General features: G+C 43.4%; 1 protein-coding gene across 1 annotated transcript in view; it reads right to left on the bottom strand.

Moving 5' to 3' along the window:
- The window catches only part of LOC126278712 (glypican-4-like), a 130,480-nt gene that overhangs the window by 70,192 nt on the left and 40,583 nt on the right, over window positions 1-19,705 (bottom strand). Inside the window, exon 2 of the mRNA XM_049978986.1 lies at window positions 4,410-4,814. Within this exon, the coding sequence (XP_049834943.1) occupies window positions 4,410-4,814 (405 nt within the window). The remainder of the gene's footprint in view (window positions 1-4,409; window positions 4,815-19,705) is intronic.

The following is a 19,705-nucleotide window of genomic DNA, read 5'->3' on the forward strand; positions in this document are numbered from 1 at the left end:
GGATATGGACTAGTACGATACTGGAATAATTGAAAATGGCAAAGAGAGGCAGGACAGCAAGAAGGGAAGAAGGAGATGGAGTAGTGTGATACAGGAATAACTGCAAATGGAGGAGAGAGAGGCAGGACAGCATGAAGGGAAGAAGGAGATGGTCTAGTATGATACTGGAGTAACTGAAAATGGCAGATGGAGAGGCAGGACAGCAAGAAGGGAAGAAGGAGTTGGACTAGTATGATAGTGGAATAACAGCAAGTGGCAGACAGACAGGCAGGACAGCAAGAAGGGAAGAAGGAGATGGACTAGTATGATACTGGAATAACTGCAAATGGCAGAGATAGCGGCTGGACAGCAAGGAGGGGAGAAGGAGATGGACTAGTATGATACTGGATTAACTGCAAAGAGCGTTGATAGAGACAGGACAGCAAGAAGGGTAGATGGAGATGGACTAGTATGACACTGGAATAACTGAAAATGGCGGAGAGAGAGGCAGGAAAGCAAGAAGGGAAGAAGGAGATGAACTTGTATGACACTGGAATAACTGCAAATGACAGAGAGAGTAGCAGGACAGCAAGAAGGGGAGAAGGTGATTGACTAGTATGATACTGGAATAACTGCAAATGGAAGAGAGAGAGGCAGGACAGGAAGAAGGGAAGAACGAGATGGACTAGTATGATGTTGGAATAACTGAAAATTGCAGAGAGAGAGGCAGGACAGCAAGAAGGGAAGAAGTAGATGGACTAGTATGACACTGGAAGAACTGCAAATGGCGGAGAAAGAGGCAGGACAGCAAGAAGGGAAGAAGGAGATGGAGTAGAATGACACTGGAATAACTTTAAATGGCAGAGAGAGAGGCAGGACAGCAAGAAGGGAAGAAGGAGATGGACTAGTATGATACTGGAATCACTGTAAATGGCAGAAAGAGTCACAGGACAGCAAGCAGGGAAGAAGGAGATGGACTAGTATGATACTGGAATAACTGCAAATGGCGTAGAGTGAGGTCGGACAGCAAGAAGGGAAGAAGCAGATGGACTAGTATGATACTGGAATAACTGCAAATGGCAGAGAGAGAGGCAGGACATTAAGAAGGGAAGAAGGAGGTGGAGTAGTATGACACTGGAATAACTGAAAATGGTGGAGAGAGAGGCAGGACAACAAGAAGGGAATTAGGTGATGGACTAGTATGATACTGGCATAACTGCAAATAGCGCAGAGAGAGGCAGGACAGCAAGAAGGGAAGAAGGAGATGGACTAGTATGACACTGGAATAACTTTAAATGGCAGAGAGAGAGGCAGGACAGCAACAAGGGAAGGAGGAGATGGAGTAGTATGATACTGGAATAACTGCAAATGACAGATAGGGAGGCAGGACAGCAAGAAGGGAAGGAGGAGATGGACTAGTATGATACTGGATTAACTGCAAATGGCAGAGAGAGAGGCAGGCAGCAAGAAGCGAAGAAGGAGATGGACTAGTATGATACTGGAATAACTGCAAATGGCAGAGAGAGAGACAGGACAGCAAGAAGGGAAGAAGGAGATGGACTAGTATGATACTGGAATAACTGCAAATTGCAGAGAGAGAGAGAGAGAGGCAGGACAGCAAGAAGGGAAGAAGGACATGGACTAGTATGATACTGGAATAACTGCAAATGGCAGAGAGAGAGGCAGGACAGCAAGAAGGGAAGAAGGAGATGGACTAGTATGATACTGGAATAACTGCAAATGGCTGAGAGAGAGGCAGGCAGCAAGAATGGAAGAAGGAGATGGACTAGTATGATACTGGATTAACTGCAAATGGCAGAGAGAGAGGCAGGCAGCAAGAAGCGAAGAAGGAGATGGACTAGTATGATACTGGAATAACTGCAAATGGCAGAGAGAGAGGCAGGACAGCAAGAAGGGAAGAAGGAGATGGACTAGTATGATACTGGAATAACTGCAAATTGCAGAGAGAGAGAGAGAGAGGCAGGACAGCAAGAAGGGAAGAAGGAGATGGACTACAATGATACTGGAATAACTGCAAATGGCAACTGGCGGCGGCAGCTAGTTTGCATCAGCAGAGCAATCATAGCCGACAACAACGACACCATTTAATGTTTGTAATAGTGTCGCCGTTTGTCTGAGACAGTGTCGTTTCAGGAAGCAGGAAATCATGAAGGACATACTCGAAATGCTCGGACACCAGACTTGGAGGAAAATGTGATTAACACTGTGCAAGGCGACCGCTGTGTCAACATCAGGCCGTTCGCCCGCTACTACAGGGTAAGCCAGACGACCGTGTGGAACTTTCTCCATTGTAACTATTGTAACTATCATTATCACTTACAGCGTGTGCAGGGCTTTCTAGCGACAGACTCTCCACGTCGGGATCAGTTTTGTCACTGGTTTCTTCACCAGGCAATCACTGTTCTGACATTTGTGTCATCCATCCTATTCGCAGATGAGACTACCTTTACGCTGAGTGGTATCCTCAACTTTCATAACAGTCATATGCACGATAGAATGCAGACACTCCGTCGTATGGTGGCAGCGAATCATCAGCATCGGTGCAGCCGGAATGTGTGGGCCATGATAACTAGCGACCGTTCTTTGGGACCAGTCTTCCTTCAACGTCGTCCACCAGGCAGGAACTGTCGACTTTTCTTGTGGGTGACTTTGCCTCCGCTGCTGAAAGAAGCGTTATGTGGCTGCTACATGATGGTGCTCCATCACACTTCGCCATTAACGTCGGGACGCATCTCACTCATATCTACGCTGGTCGATCAGTCTGACGATGGTGTCCAAGTTGCATGTACTGCCTCTTCTTTGGATCTCAACGAACGAAATTTCCAGTTATAGGGCCATCTCAAAAGTATCTTGTATGGAGACCCTATTACAGATGCTCGTTGAGACTGTTCGGATGCAGCCTGGCCAGTGTGAGACAGAACATGCTACAGCGCATACATGCAAGCGTTGAGGCACATAGTAACTATTTTTGACACAGTGGGTATTAGCCCGCAGTCATTGTAACAATGTATGACTGAATAAATGGTGTCTAGCGTGGAAACCATGCTTTCCGGACATTAGTTTATTAGACTTCTTTGTTTCCATGCCCTACTATCGATCAGTGGCTAGAGTTTGTACACAGTGGAAAAAAATCACCCTGTATAAGGCCGATGTAACTGTGTTCAACATGATTTTGTATCAAAACATTTACAATGTGTGTGTTAATCAGCATGCCATCAAGTCAGAGCACAGATGCGAACAAGTTAATTGTTTGTGAAAGGAAGCTGAGCTGAAGTTCACTGATAAGAATTCTCTTAGGGGTGACATGAATCCAGAGTGTGATCTTACAGATCAAAGGAAAACACAAACTATGTTGTCTTTCATCCGCAAAGAAAATTTAGTTTCAATGATATTTAATGTATGAAATACTCCAATAAAAGATCAGTTCTTTACGGTTCCATCAAAACAGTTAATACTATTTTCGTGGAGCCTTTTTGTCCGTTTGTCTCCATGTTCTTCTGAATACTTCTCAGCACTGGCGTGTTTAAGATGAAGTGGTTTTTAATCACTTGTTAAAAATAAAACATGCTTTTATTGAAGTGTTGCAATCAGTATTTAAAACAAATAAAAAACTTTGAATTTTTAGATATTTTTAAGTCGACTATGGAGTAAACCTCACGTGAGGGGGAGGGGGTGGTGTCCCACTAAATCTCACCAAATAGAATGGATAGCCATTCATCGAATTCATGTTCCCAAAGTTTACTCATTTTGGCTATTCGTTACCAGTTTAGGTAGACAATACTATCCCCAAGCAAGCCCCTGGCACGCAGTTTTCATGCCTGCTTCCCAAGCTGGTCTGTCAAATACGTAGTTACGAGGGTAATCCCAAAAGTAAGGTCTCCTATTTTTTATAAGCGCATAGACCTGTTTATTTCTACAATGGTTTACATCAGTTTACCGCTTGAATATTTAGCTGTTTTTCGACATAATCACCATTTCTGCCAATGCATCTTCGCGCATGGTTTGCTCAACCTTCAACACTGTATCCTCAGAAACTGACGGTGTCCCGCCTCTTTGTTCGTCGTGAATTTGTCTGACTAGCTGCAAACTATCGACACGTATTATGAACATTTTTGACATACATGCACGACTCCAAACACTTCCGTCAATTGGCGATGGATTTCAATGGGCGCAGTGCCGTTTGCGTTCAAAAACCGAATAACTGCTCGCAATTCGCAGTTGGCGGTAACATCCAACGGGAGCTCCATTTACACTGGTTGACAAGAGAAGACTGAGTGCCTGAGCGAGGCGTGCGCATGTTTACACATAGCGCGTGAAGCACTCTTAACAACAGTGTCACATAAACAGAGTTCTGCACTTATAAGAAAATAGACCTTACTTTTGGGATTACCCTCGTAAGACCTCCTTACTGTGCAGCTTAACTGGGCTGGCGACGGCGGACGCACCTGTCGGCCCGCCCTGCCCGTTGAGCAGCGAGTCTGCGCTGCTGAGCACGCGGGCCCCAGGCAGCAGCGCCTGCCTCAGCACGCCGGCCGCCCGCAGGGCGTGCTGCAGGGGAGTGGCCAGGCGTCTTGGCGCGTCCCCCGCCGGCCGCAGCTCCTTCGCCGCCCTCCGCAGGCACCCGCGGTACTCGGCCGCCAGGCGGTGCGAGCCGCCGCCGCCGCCCAGCGCGCGCTCGTAGGCCAGCGGGAAGAGGAGCGCCACCAGCTCCTCCAGGGCGCCGTCCAGCAGCGCGCCCTGCCGCAGCAGGAGCTGGAGCGGCGCCTCCAGGCGCGCCACCAGCCGCCCGTACAGCGCCGCCAGCGGGTCGTCGCCTCAGGGCGCCGCGGGCAGCCGTCCCAGCAGCGGCGACAGCAGCGCGCGCGCCCGGCCCTCCGAGTGCCGCAGCTGCCACACCACGTGCTCTGCAACACGGCACGTCAGGCGAGGGTATCGTGCATGGCACACGGTTACTTTCTACGAGACCATGTAAGAGTCCAAGTTCAGGACTGTGATGCCTGATTTGTGTTATGAACTGTCCGATACCGATGTATATCGATCACTTCATTGGTATCAAATATAACATTGCGTAAATCGATCTGTATGGCAGCGATATGCTTTGTGAACAGATGCTTTCATTTAATATGAATTCAGTAATTTTGTAACAAATTATTAACAACATACATTTGTTAATTTTTTAAACTTATTGACAAATAACTGATTCCCTAGTGTCGCCCAGGTATGTGTATATTTAAATTCTATAGGCTAATCGTTTCCTTCCCCCACTCTCTGTCCATCTCGTCTGCCTTTCCCATCCAATTTTTCTCCATCTCCTCTTGCCTCTCTCTCTGTCCTTCTCTTTTGTTTATATGTCCATCTCCTCTTCCTTCACTCCATCTCCTCCTTTACCCTTTACTCCTCCTCCTCTTCAAAAATGGTTCAAATGGCTCTGAGCACTATGGGACTTAACATCTATGGTCATCAGTCCCCTAGAACTTAGAACTACTTAAACCTAACTAACCTAAGGACAGCACACAACACCCAGCCATCACGAGGCAGAGAATATCCCTGACCTCGCCGGGAATCGAACCCGGGAACCCGGGCGTGGGGAGCGAGAACGCTACCGCACGACCACGAGATGCGGGCTCCTCCTCCTCCTCCTCCTCTCTCTCCTCTACAGCGGTAGACACTCTGTGAGTGTATGGCTTTTGTTTTGTCAAGTTGCACAATGGATTGAGTCAACAAGTACCCTTTGGCTCCTGCAAGAAACAATTTCCACCTCACACTACTAAAGAAGTCAGACAGACGCTCATAATGTACCAATAAGAGCTTCTTGAAAAACATTCAGCAACAAATATCTTCTGGAGTCGTCCACTGTAAGGAAAAGACACAAAAATATTCTATATTCTTACGTAACCAATACTTGGGTACTGGAATATTGCTAGTTAGCATAAGAAAAACATTAAACGAACGAAAAATATTATTTATTGCGAAAAAAATTCTGAGAAATCAGGTGAAACTTTTTCCTTGAAATTAATAAGTTCCTGGGTTCTTTTCGGAACAGTAGATTGCGTCATATGGAAAGGTTCTTTAAGAATGTTATTTACTCGGCAGAATGGCTGAGAGCCGCGCCTACATAACCTGAAAAACTTTTCTAGGTACGGTCAACGCTGTCGCGTGAGAAATGTAATGGAGTGTACTGTTACGGAGGAAAGATGGGGCTCGCATACACTGTAGCGCACAATACCGTGAGCTGCAACGACTGCTGCCTGCGTCGCTCGCTGCTGACAAATACGACAACTATCTCTTTCTATCTGGACTGACCTTCGCCACTCAAACTCTCCCTACGCCTTGATGAAGTCAAGGACTCCTACCCACCCCTAGTCTATTGGCGTGGTACACTAGTCAGATAAACAGTCCAATGAGATGCCACTCAATATTCGCTCACAGGCGTTTAACTAGTATTGTGTCCATGTTCACACAGTGAACAACAATCATGAGTGACTCAATATAGAGTATTACTCCAATTCGCTAACAGAGGTGCTTTCCCCGTGGTACTGAGGAGAGACTTTGTTCCTCGCTCTTTCCGTACACATAGGAGCGAACTCGCTCTCGTTACGTGTTCCTGCTTCAAGAGTGACAACGGAACGGCCCCTTTTTCTTGAAAAATTGCAAGGGTATATCATTCGCTGTCTTCCCTTACTCCTCTGGCTCTTAGCATCAGAAATATTTCGCCAATCAGCGTTGCTCTTTTAAATGAGAGAATGACGTTTCGTTCAAGTCGACCAGTTCGGTAATATGTAGCATCTCCGTTAGGCACATGCTGTCCTCCTGTGAGAACTCCATAACTACGCAGTCCGTCATTCAAAAAATACGTCTTCTGGGCGCTCCCATACAATGTAGCGCAATTTGCTTTTACGTCGAACACATGGGTCATTATCCTTTCGCTCTGCCAAAAGTTGTGCTCTCTCTGTGAGGTCACTCTGGCGAAAGTAGGTGTTTGTTGACTCATCCATCTGAAGGGATGGGCCTCCCAGTGGGTTGGTTGCCTCTTTAGAAAGAAAATTCCTGTGGCTCTCATGTTGTGTACGCCAGCCTCGACTTTTCCAACCTCAGTGTGCACTTGCGATTTACTTATTACATTTGCATATTGCTTACATGAATTCATACAAAATTGACTCTACCTTATCGATTTTGGGTTCGAATGAAGCGTCTTGATGTGCAGAATACGATTATGAGGACGGAATATGTAAGAAATGAAGGTCAGAAGACCACACCACCTTACAATTCAGATAACAAAAGTCGTTGAACAGCGATATGCACATATGCATACGGCAGTAATATCGCGTACACAAGGTGTAAAAGGGCTTGACACAGCTATCATTTGTACTCATGTGATTCATGTGAAAATATTTCTGGCTCGATTATGGCCACACGACAGGAATTAACATACTTTGAACATGGAGTGGTCGCTGAAGCTACAAGTGTGGGACATTCCGTTTCGAAAATTGTTATGGAATGCAATAAAATGAGTTCCACAGTGTGAAGAGGGCGTCGAGAATACCACATTTTCTGACATTACCACTCACCATACACAATGCAATGGCCGATGCCTTCACTTAACGACCGAGCTTCTCGTAGACTTATCACCGCTAAAAGACATACAACAATACGTGAAATAATCACAGAAATCAATGTGGGATGTACGCTGAAAGTATCTGTTAGGACACTGCAGTGAAATCTGGCGTTATTGGGCTATGGCATCAGAGGACGGACGCGCGTGCATTTTCTAACAACACGACATCACCTGCAGCGCCTCGCCTGTGCTCCTGAATATACTGACTGGACTGTAGACTACTGGAAAGCTTGGTCAGATGAGTCCCCTCAGTTGAGAAGAGCTGATTGTAGGGTTCGAATGTGAGGCAGACCCCACGAACCAATGGACCCAAGTTGTCAACAAGGCACTGTTCGAGATGGCGGTGGCCCAATAATGGTGTGGGCTCTGTTTACACGGAATGGTCAGCCATTGATGGAATTCATGTTCCCCAAAAAAACCGTGACAATAATATGAGTGACAATGTGCCATGTCATACTGTCTCAACTATTAGCAATTGGTTTGCATAACATTCTGGACAATTCGAGCGAATGATCTGGCCACCCAGATCGGCCAGTATAAAGCCATAGAGCATTTATGGGAAATAATAGGGAGGCCAGTTCGTGTACAAAAACCTGCACTGTCAACATCATCCCAATCATGGACGACTGCAGAGGCAGCGTGTCTCGGTATTTGCGCAGTGGACTTCTAACGACTTGCTGAGTCCATGCAAGGCGGACTGTTGCACTATGCCGGGCAAGAGGAGGCCCGACTCGGCATTGGGAGGTGTCACGTGACTGTTGTCACCTCAGTGGAATTTTGTAGAGACATTCGGCGGCATCCGTGGATACTGGTCGAAAATGTGTTGCGAACAGAGTTACAACCAAAGAAGTAATAAATTCAGACGTCATGCACTATGAGGAAATTTTCCCACACACCTCAGTGTTTATGAGATCGTGTCTCCTGAAGCTGTATGATGATATCATTTTGAACGTATATTCAGTGCTGGATCTGGACACTGTCTGCAAAATGTAACGTAAATACAGTTAGTAGTAAAGAAGAAATAAAGTAGAACGCCGTGCGTGATTCGGCAGTGTTATTGCATGAACGGCGAAAATGTACTCAGTGACATACTTTTTTCCTACCCTCGTTTTGGGAGGGCTGTAAGCGAGAAAAATCTCCACACTGGTAGCAAATTATGTGGAAAGATTATTGTAGGTCACTAAGTGTCCTAGTCCTCAAATACTGGATAAATAAAATCTGAGTATTCGCTCGTCGTGGTCTGCACTTCTTTCTCCCGCACCCCTCTGCTAGGTAGCTAGTTATTAATCCCGCAGGCGTTCTTCCTAGATAGTAAGTGATATGGGCACCAAATGTTTTTGAACTCAGCTCAGTGGTTTCGGAGTAGATACGGAACACACTTACTCGTACGTACATACATACATACTTAATTGTTTATACTACGTATGGACATTCTTTTTGGTGATCCAGATTTTATGACACATAGCTTATCGGTGTCCCCTAGCTACGCTCAAGTGACGAGTGAAGATCCCATGAAAATTCGTTAGAAGTTTTGGAGATTACGCAGCATGTTCAGACAAGCAGAGAGACAGCGAAGAAAGTTTCAGTAAAACTTTAAAACTCGTAATTTGATTTTGATGAATTAAGGCCTATACAGTACCCGAACTACGGTCGGCTTACCTGCGAAACTCCAATGAAAATTGGTCTCATAGGTTTGGAGATCAACGCGTTCAAAGACAGAGGGACATGACGCTTTCACAGATTTATTTTTAGTACAGATAACGCTTTTATAAAATTTTGTAATATTTACGTAGAGTTTGTACAAAGTAAATTCAAATACTTTTGTTGCCAGCTGTGCCACTGCTTAGACTCGTTGCTCACAGCCATAGAATTTTCTCCTTCTACATTACGTTCTGTGAGAACAAATGCTGGGTTATTGAGTGATCTGGAGTCGGTGTATGATAGCCAATAAATGCAGCTCTCATTCAACTTTCACACAGCTGAATAACATGGAAAAGCAATAAACATTACTGTATCTTCCTTATTTATTTGGTTACATTGACATACAGCACATCCTGCAAAGAAAGATGATTTTCTCACGCGTTCTCTTGTATTAAATTTGTTTGTATAACAAATCGTTTCGATCATTTGTAAATGTCACAACTATTTCCAAAACGGGGCATCAGTCCTGGGTACGTTTTAATGAAAATCTCAGACACAAATTTTGTGGAAGATTTCTCATTACGAATCAGAAATGCATAACTACTTGTGGAGAAATAACAAACGATAGGAACAAAATATTCTGCATCAGATTTTAAATTCACACGAACTGTACAAACATATGTAGCGTTCTGTATTATTCATAATTGACTCTTACTTTTTAAAAGTAATTATGGACTAGTCATTGAAAGATAAAGACAATACGTGTCTCAAAAATAGTTTTATTAATAATAAAATCAGTTTGGAAAGAATAATGCTGGAACTTCCAAGGTATTTGTGGAGCAGCACCGTAGAGAATAAGCACAATGTGAGTACTACTGATTCAGATGAAAAGGTCGTTCGAGTATTGGCATCAGCATAATGCACCACATGGCTCAGAAGTAAAGTCAGTACTTCAGAGTTGTGAATGAGGGTGTAGATCGTAAGGGACTGTATTCCTGGTGCAGTTAATTTCAAAGAACTTTCGTCCCTCGCGTCCCTAGTTGTCGTGTGATTAAGTCTGCTACGTATACTGACTTTATTGTATGAATCGCTCAGTGGAACATGACTGTTTGTCCAGATGCAGATTACAAAATGTTTCAATCAAATGTTCTTTAGTCGTCTTGGGGACATCAATCAGCATGATTGCCTTCGTTGTAGCTTTGTTTTTTACAAAAATATGAACAGCGGTATGACTTTTTTAAATGGCACCCCGTATTTTTTATTCAGTAATTCATTTCCTCTCCTAAAGATCTATATAAAAATGTATCACACTGTACCATTCACTGAAACAAAACTGTTATTAATTACATAACACAACATTGACTTTGAGCCCGGGATCACAAACTCCTCCACTTGCTGGAGTTGTGAGAAAACAAATGAAAACCAAGTAAAAACATAACACAAAATTGACTTTGTCTTCCTGTACCACTGCCCAGGAGTAGAACATTCAAAGTTGCTCCAAGTGTTGACCCTGGACACCGATACACTGGTGCACTCGTTGAATGAAAGAATTATTTTCTGCTTCCAGTTTAGCGTGCTTAAGAGAGTTACGCTCCTGCATGTCGTCTAGAGTTGTTGGAATATCGCGATAGACAACATCTTTAATGCATCCCCAAAGAAAAAAATTCCAGAGAACTTAAATCAGGAGACCTATCAGGGCAAGTTAACTGTTCCTCCTCGACCAATCCATCGGGCAGGATACCTGCGGTTCAGAACACGACGTGCACGCAAGGCATTATGTGCTGGACATCCATCGTGTTGATCCCACAAAAGTATTCTGGTCCTTAGCGGCACTTCATCCAGAAGAGGAGGAAGAATTCGTCTGAGGAGGTTGGCATACGATGCGCCGTTTTCACTACCATTGATGAAGTAAGGGCCACGATTATAGTAGCAAGCATCCCACACCAGACGTGAACTCTTCATTGACACTGATGTTCCACCTATCTAAGCCATCGTGGGTTGTCGCTGGACCAATAATGCATGTTCCTGTCCTTTGTTTTTGAGAAGGAACATTCATCGGTAAATAGAACATTGGAGAAGAAGTTCGCGTTGGCGAGGATTTGCTGCTCTGCCCACTGACAGAACTGTACACGATTGTGGAAATCATTCCCATGCAATTCTCGATGTAGGTGTACATGGTAAGGACGGAACCGGTGACGAGTAAGATAACCATGTACACTGGCTTTAGAAATGCCAATCTCGTGTTCAAGCTGTCGTGTGCTCAGATGTGGATTCATAGCAACGGAAGCGAGAACAGCAACTTCGGCAGTGCTACGACGATTGGGTTGTCGTGGGTTGAAACTTCCCATTTCCTGAAGCGTCGCAACAAGACGAGAAAACAATCACCGGGGAGATGGGTTCTTGTCAGGATATCGTTTTCTGTACAGTTCCGCTGCCTGCGTAGCATTTCGCTTACCTTTAACAACAATAAAAGAAACGTTATGTCGATGCAGTTTGTAGGAAGGACAGCCTTTACTGTATGCCTACTCTACACAACAGTATTTAAAAGGACTAAACTACTGTAATAAATGTACCCGTACATAAGAAAACAATATTGCAATTACTGTTCTGCTGACTTACATTCCTCATAGATGAGTAGCATTTCTCCCTTCTTTTCTTTTGTGTACATTCTACTCACACAACTCTTCAACTGACGATAGTTGACGTAATGACGGATGTGCATTCTACTTATGTTTACATTTCTAGCGTCAACGTCAGTGATGTGTTATGTAATTAATAATGTTATGTTTGAGTGAATGATACACTGTGACAAATTTACGAATAGGTCTTTAGGAGAGAAAATGAATTGCCGAATGAAAATACAGGGTGTGATGTAAAAAAGTCATACCGTTGTTCATATCTTTGTAAAAAACAAAGCTACCAAAACAGGTTTCACCAGAGAGGAAGGGGCAATCAGTGGAGTAGCATCATGGAAATTCACCCAAGGTTAAAAAAATTAAAACCACACCTTCTGCTGGAAAAGTTATGGCTACGGTGTTTTTCGATTGCGAAGGACTCTTGCTTGTGGACATCATGCCAAGTGGAAGCACCATAAATTCTGATGCATATGTGCAGCTCAACTGAGTCGTTTTCGACCACAACGGCAAAAGCAGGATGTTTTGCTGTTGCACGACAATGCACGGCCACATGTCAGTCAAAAAACCGTGAAGCGATCACAAAACTCGGATGGACAAAACCAAAAAACCAAGGCAATCTTGCTGATTGATGTCCTCCTGACGGCTAAAGAACATTTGCTCGAAACATTTTGTAATTTTCATTTGGATAAAAAGATATTTAGGGTGGTCAAGATAAAAGGGACACCCTGTACGTACAGAGTGAATCAGGAGGAAAGGTACATGCTTTGAGGGGTGATGGTATTAGTGATTCTGAACAAAAAACTTCATATGAATGTTTGCCCTATTCCGAATGGTTTCTGAGGTAGAAGACATTTAATATTACTTTGAAATGTTTTCTTGAATAACCACACCCTCCAGCGAAAAAGGTCCTATTCATTTTTTTTTCACTAGAACTAATTGTTTGCGCGAAGAGAGCGCGAGAATGTTGAAAAACTCGCTCGAGGTGCATGCGCTGTAGCTTACGTTGTTTTTGTAGGGCAATTTGAAGTTTACAATGTACCAAGTAGTGTAGACCAAGTTGAGACGAACAGTTTGATACGGGACACTTGCGGTCTATCAAGTCGGAACACTATCTCAAATTTACAAGGTAATATCTTTTACACGGATGAAGACAGATACTGGAGGTGAATTTTAACATTAATATCTTCTAAACGGATGAAGATAGCTGCTGGAGCTGGATTTTTACATTCACGTCAAAACCACAAGTTTACCTTAGTGCTAGTAGCAAGTTCCTGGTGAATGTGGCTGCCTACAGTTCTACGTCTACACCTAGATCTTCATATCTACTGTGCAATCCACACTTAACTGCTTGGTAGAAGGTGCGTAGTGCCACTTTCACAGTAATTCTCTACCGTTCCACTCTCGAATACCATGTGGTAAAAATTCTACTTCTCATGCGACCATTGATTTCTCGTATTTTATGGTGATGGTCATTTCTCCCTACGTGGGTGGAAGTGAACGAAATTTATCGCATTCGGGGGAGACAGCTGACGACCGAAATTTCGTGAAAAGATCCAGCCACAATGGAAAACAATTTTGTCTTAATAACTGTCCCCTAAATTCGCTTGTTATATCCGTGGCACTGTCTTCCCTATTCGACAACAATACAAAAATGGCTGATCTTCTTTGAAGTTTTCCAGTGTCCTCCTTCAATCCTAACTAGTAAGAAAACCATACCTCAGAGGAAGAAGGAAAAACGTAGTATACGTAGTCTCTTTAGTAGATTCGTTGCACCTCTTAGACTTTTGTCAATGAAACGCAATCTTCCATGACTGCTGTAATCTAACTGAATGGAACACTTTTAAATTTGTGCAGATTGTCGTGTAAACAAAATTTTTTAGAGCTCATGTGGAGGACATCTCATTTGTATTGTTAAGGCTCAACTGACACTTTCGAACCATACTGATATCTTGTAAATTGTAATATAAAAGAGTCTAGAAAGCAATAACGTTTTTCTTTCTTAATTCTGTTAACAAGTTACTGTCTATAAAGCGTCCTGAGACCAAAGCTCCGATGAAATATATAAAGTTTTTAATGGGCAATGTTAAGAAAAAACTTATCCACCTTTAAAACTAACGTAAAATCGACATTAGTCGTGATATAAAACGATGCTGGCAGACGTCGTGAAGAGCCAGCGCACCTAGCTGCTGTGCAGTAGTGAAGCAGTTCGTGACAGCTACCAGTCGGTACTACGCGTCATTGTCCTACGATGATGTCAAAAATTTTTGTGTAAATCATTTTGTAGTCCGTATTGATCTCCTGAATAGTTTATCAGACGGCAAATGAAAACATCGTTTGCAAACAGTCTAACAGAGCTGCTCAGATCGTCTCCTGAACCGTTAATACAGATTAAGAACAGCAGAGGGCATATAATGCTTGCTTGGGGACATGATTTATGTTTCACTTGATACCTTCCCGTCAGTTACTACGAACTGTGATCTGTCTGACAGGAAATCACGAATCCTGTGAGACAGGAGATGATACTCAATATGTACGCAGATCGATTAGAAGACGCTTGTGTTGAACGGTATCAATAACCTTTTCCAGAAATCTAGAAACATGGAATCAACTTGAGACCCCTGTCGATAGCGTAATTACTTCGTGAGAACAAAAAGACAGTTGTGTTTCACAAGAACAACATTTCCGAATCGGTGTTGACTATGTGTCAATATATATTTTGTCAGGTTTTTCGTAAAGTTCGAGCCCAGTATATGTTCCAAAATCACATTGCAAATCGATCATCTGGACTTTTGATTCAGCGAATTACTTCTAGTCCCTTTCTTGAGTACTAGTGTGACGAGAACAACTTTAGAGTCTTTTGGTACGGGTCTTTCACGAACGTGTGGTTGTATTTGATGGTTAAATCCGAATGAAACCTAACTGCTATAAAATCTGGCCCAGAAGACTTGCCTCAATCAATTTAAGTCGCTCCACTACGTAGAAGGCATGTAATAATATATTGACTGGTGGAGCTATCTCGCTCATTCGTTATCCAATGCGTGTCGCATCAGTGATAACGTTTCAATAGGTACAATTTAGTTACAATTGTCTGACGTGACGTAACTGCATTTCTTACACAATAAAATGCCTCAACGACAGATTAGCCCTAAGGGCCACACTGATTTCGCGTTGCACCACCGATCTCCAACGTTGCCTGGTTTCACGTTATGTTGCCTGTTTTTGCAATGTTTGGGACAGACCCCGTCAATATGTCACCAGCTCCAAAAGCTCTGGATGAACTGCGGCGCCGCATGAAGTCAGTGATTCCAGCAGCTCCAAGCTTGCTCTCAAAAGCATGGCAGGAGTTTGAGTATCTTCTGGGTTTCTTTCGTACTCATGGTGAACGGCACATCATACATTTGTTAAGAGGGAATGAAATCTTTGATCCTAAACGCAATTGGAAAAGTACCACAAGGTCATATAAATTTGGGGTACATTTCAGTTTACATACAGTACGACATATTTTTTATTTTCAAAATAACTATCAGAATTTACGGGCATACACATATCTACATGAAACACTCGTGCAGAAGATTAAAAGTATGTACTATGAATAGATAAATTTATCTTTGAAATTAGTCACATCCGAACAAGACCTCAAAGAGCCAAATATAATTAAAATAAATTGAGTTCTAACACAGGGGTAGACAATAGAATACCCCAAAGAAAAAAGTACAACATCTTTAAACGAGATGTTTATACCATCGTGTTGAGATCAAGCTATCCATCGTCTGTAGAAACCGTAGCAATCTGAAAAGAGCTGTCGTTGATTTTTAGCAGCACACTGGTTTCCACGGTTAGGTTTTCTCTCTTTCATATAACTTACTGTGAAATAAATGATTAATCTTGCTCGTCTGAGGGAGCACCTTGATATCTGGCCTCCAACCCTCAGCTCCACATATTTTATATAACTAATCTTAAACTTTTTCTACAAAGAACATAGGAAAAGGAGCAATGTAATCAGTGAATCTTTCTTTAGTGTGCGACCTCGAACCAAAGCGAGAGGTAAAATTTCTTGGATACTTTAACCACAGCATAACAACATTGTAACTGTTAACTGTAAACCTGTATAACCAGAGGGTCTAATTGTGGCCCTGCAGTTCACGGTTAGCTCGTGAATATTTCCCGCTGCTGCAAATTACGCGCCATTTAGCATCACAGACCGGCGGCAAGATGAAACGCGCTCGCGGTATCATTTGCCCTGTTACATATTCAACAGCGCTGAAATGAGCCGTGAACGGCACTCGACAATAAATCGCTATTAGTGATGATAGCGTCCAAAGGGCAGCTGTGAGTAATGGCAGGAAAAGCGTACCCGGAAGAAGTCGAAATTCCATTTAAGACTTTTACCGCCGCAGTGAATATCAAACACATTATCACTGCGACAGACATACAGGGGGGAGGAGAGAGAGAGAGAGAGAGAGAGAGAGAGAGAGAGAGAGAGAGAGAGAGAGAGAGAATACTTCGGTTGATGCACATAAGTCAGCAGAAAGTCCACGAAGTATTAATTAATTTATTATTTATTTTACGTGACTAGGACTCGAAATTATCACATTATTGGTAGACCATTAATAACACGCGCAGACCTCGATTACACACAAAGAATCAACTACAGAGGAAATACAATAGAGTGCAGACAAAAGCAATAATAATAAAAATACGGGGATTAATATCTACAACACGAACGTATGAAATACTGTCAGGAAGATGAAAAGCTGCTGTTTTGTTCGCTGCAGCAAGATCACCGATAGTACTGTATTCGGCAGGTTGCTGCATACGAAGAGATATTGTCAGTTCTGCAAGTTACCACACCGGTAAATTTTATCACTACTGAAGCCCCCTCCCCCATTTCGTGAGATTGACTTTACACCGTGACACCCTAGGTTCTCAATCCTTTCGGCGTTTTCGTCACTTACGTTAGGTGTGAATCTGCAGCTGGTTTCTCTTTGGCCATCATTTCGTATGCTGCAGGCAAAGAATCTCGCCAACGCTCCACTCTGCGAGTTCCGGGATATAAAGGAATAATTAGAAGTTGTTTGTAGGGAGCTCTTTGTTGATCTGAGTCTTAGACGTTTACATCCAACAGTGGATGTCTGGGATCAGTTCCCTATTCCCTCTTCTCCCCCTCTGATGCTGCTTTCCTGCGAATGCTTGGTGGTGCAATTCCCATGATGTGGTACAGTTTGCTCACAGGAACTGGTCGTAGATAGCCTGTCAGGATGCTCCCAGTCTCATTCAAAGCGCTGTCAACATGTCTGGACTGTACAGAATTTTGCCGAAATGGTGGAGAATGTTCTGCTACGGGGAATGTAGTGCCAGCGCAGATTTCCGAATCACTACTGATAGAGCGCTCCAGATTATTCTTGTAAGTATATGATGATGTCGTTCCGTGCAGATACTCTGAGCTTTATTTCTTAACAATAGGCTTTGAATGTGAAGAACTGATCCATCTTTATTCGAAAGTATTTAGCAAGAGCAGTCGGAAGGAATGGAGATTGTCTCGACGAAAGGTTATAAAATGAACGTAAAAAAAGGCAGAACAAGAGTAATGGAATACAGTGGAGTTAACTCAGGCGTTGCTGAGGAAATTAGATTAGGAAAAGATATACTAAAAGTAGTAAATGAGTTTTGTTATTTGGGCAGAAAAATAACTGATGAAGTAGAGAAGATTTAAAATGTAACGTTGCTGAAGAAGAGAAATTTGAGAACAGCGAATGTAGCTTTAAGTGTCAGGAAGTCGTTTCTGACGGTATTTATATGGAGTGTAGCCTTGTATGCAAGTGAAACATGGACGATAAATAGTTTAGACAAGAGGAGAATAGAAGCTTTTGAAATGTGATGCAACAGAAGAATGCTGGAGATTAGATAGGTAGATCTTGTAACCAATGAGCAGACACTGAAAACAACTGGTGAGAAAAGAAATGTATGGTGTAACTACACTAAAAGAAGGGATCAGTTGACATGACACATTCTGAGATGTATAAAAACGATGCCCATTTTCCTAAGCACAGTGGCTGTGAAGACAGAAAATGTAAGGTTCGAAGAATTCATTGTGACCTTGAAAACATTGCAAGGGTGGTTTCGTAAACGTTTTAAGGATATTTCCAGGGATTAGAGTTGTGTTCAAGACCGTTTGTGGTTTCAGTTGAAAGTACCCCTGCTCGTGTGCTCATGTAACTGACTCATCTATAATGTAATTCCTGTTTTAAAGAGTTATAGTTTCACATTAAAAGTGCCAAGGATGTTTACATCGTTTTCCTAGGGTAGAGGTTTCATGTGTCCATAACGTGATTACAAAAGTGCTCAAGTAATTCCATCAACCTTTTTCCGATTACGGAACTAAGTCATGCCTACTGGCAACCTGAGTGCGAGGATCTGTATGACATGGTTATGGGTTTCAGTCCTCGGTTGAGGCCCTCCCTCAATATTTCTCAGTATTATTGCAGCGTGGGGTCCGTGAGGTACAGAAAGACGCGAACTACGAGTTATTAACCATTACCACTTAATTTCTGTTAGAACATTTATAATAAAGTGCTCTCTACTCTGACCCATCCTAACTGTCTGACGTCCTACCACGAATAAATACCGGGTTGGGGAATTTCTCCGCCCATGGACTGGGTGTTTGTGTTGTCCTCATATTTCATCACCATCATAATCAGTTCTGACAGTGGCTAGATATGACTGTAAAAAAATTGGACTGCAATAAAATTGGGAATTGTACAGGCGCTGATGACAGCGCAGTTGAGCGTCCCACAAACCAAACATCACAACCCACGAATAAATACGGATTCGTCAAGACTCCATTTTGAGCTGAAAAAGACATAAAGTACGCGTCGTAACCACGCGCTTTGCGAACAGTTCTGCCTGTGCGTGCGGCCAGTGACCCGATGCGACTATTGTGTGCGTGGAGGCGCTCTGCGGCCGGCGAATGCTGACACAGCAGTACGTCAGCTTTCCAAGATAGCGCCAGCTCGCTCCCGTACTCGCACGAGGCGGCTGCGTCCAAGCCTGTAATCCTTACATCTGTGAAACTGTCCGTGTCTGTCCGTATGCCGACTGTTTGTACGAGATAAAAACTGTACACTATTGGCCATTAAAATTGCTACACCACGAAGATGATGCGCTACAAACGCGAAATTTAACCGACAGGAAGAAGATGCTGTGATATGCAAATGACTAGCTTTTCAGAGCATTCACACAAGGTTGACGCCGGTGGCGACACCTACAACGTGTTGACATGAAGAAAGTTTCCAACCGATTTCTCATACATAAACAGCAGTTGACCGGCATTGCCTTGTGATACGTTGTTGTGATGCATTGTGTAAGGAGGAGAAATGCGTACCATCCCGTTTCCGACTTTGATAAAGGTCGGATTGTAGCCTATCGCGAATGTGGTTTATCATATCGCGACATTGCCTCTCGCGTTGGTCGAGAACCAATGACTGTTGGCAGAATATGGAATCGGTGGGTTCAGGAGGGTAATAGGGAACGCCATGCTGGATCCCAACGATCTCGTATCACTAGCAGTCGAGATGACAGGCATCTTATCCGCTTGGCTGTAACGGATCGTGCAGCCACGTCTCGATCCCTGAGTCAACAGATGGAGACGTTTACAACAACCATCTGCACGAACAGTTCGACGACGTATGTAGCAACATGGACTATCATGGCTGCGTCTACCCTTGACGCTGCATCACAGACAGGAGCGCCTGCGATGGTGTACTCAACGACGAATCTGAGTGCAGGAATGGCAAAACGTCATTTTTTTCGGATG

This window comes from Schistocerca gregaria, chromosome 6 (genome assembly GCF_023897955.1).
Source record: "Schistocerca gregaria isolate iqSchGreg1 chromosome 6, iqSchGreg1.2, whole genome shotgun sequence".
NCBI lineage: Eukaryota > Metazoa > Arthropoda > Insecta > Orthoptera > Acrididae > Schistocerca > Schistocerca gregaria.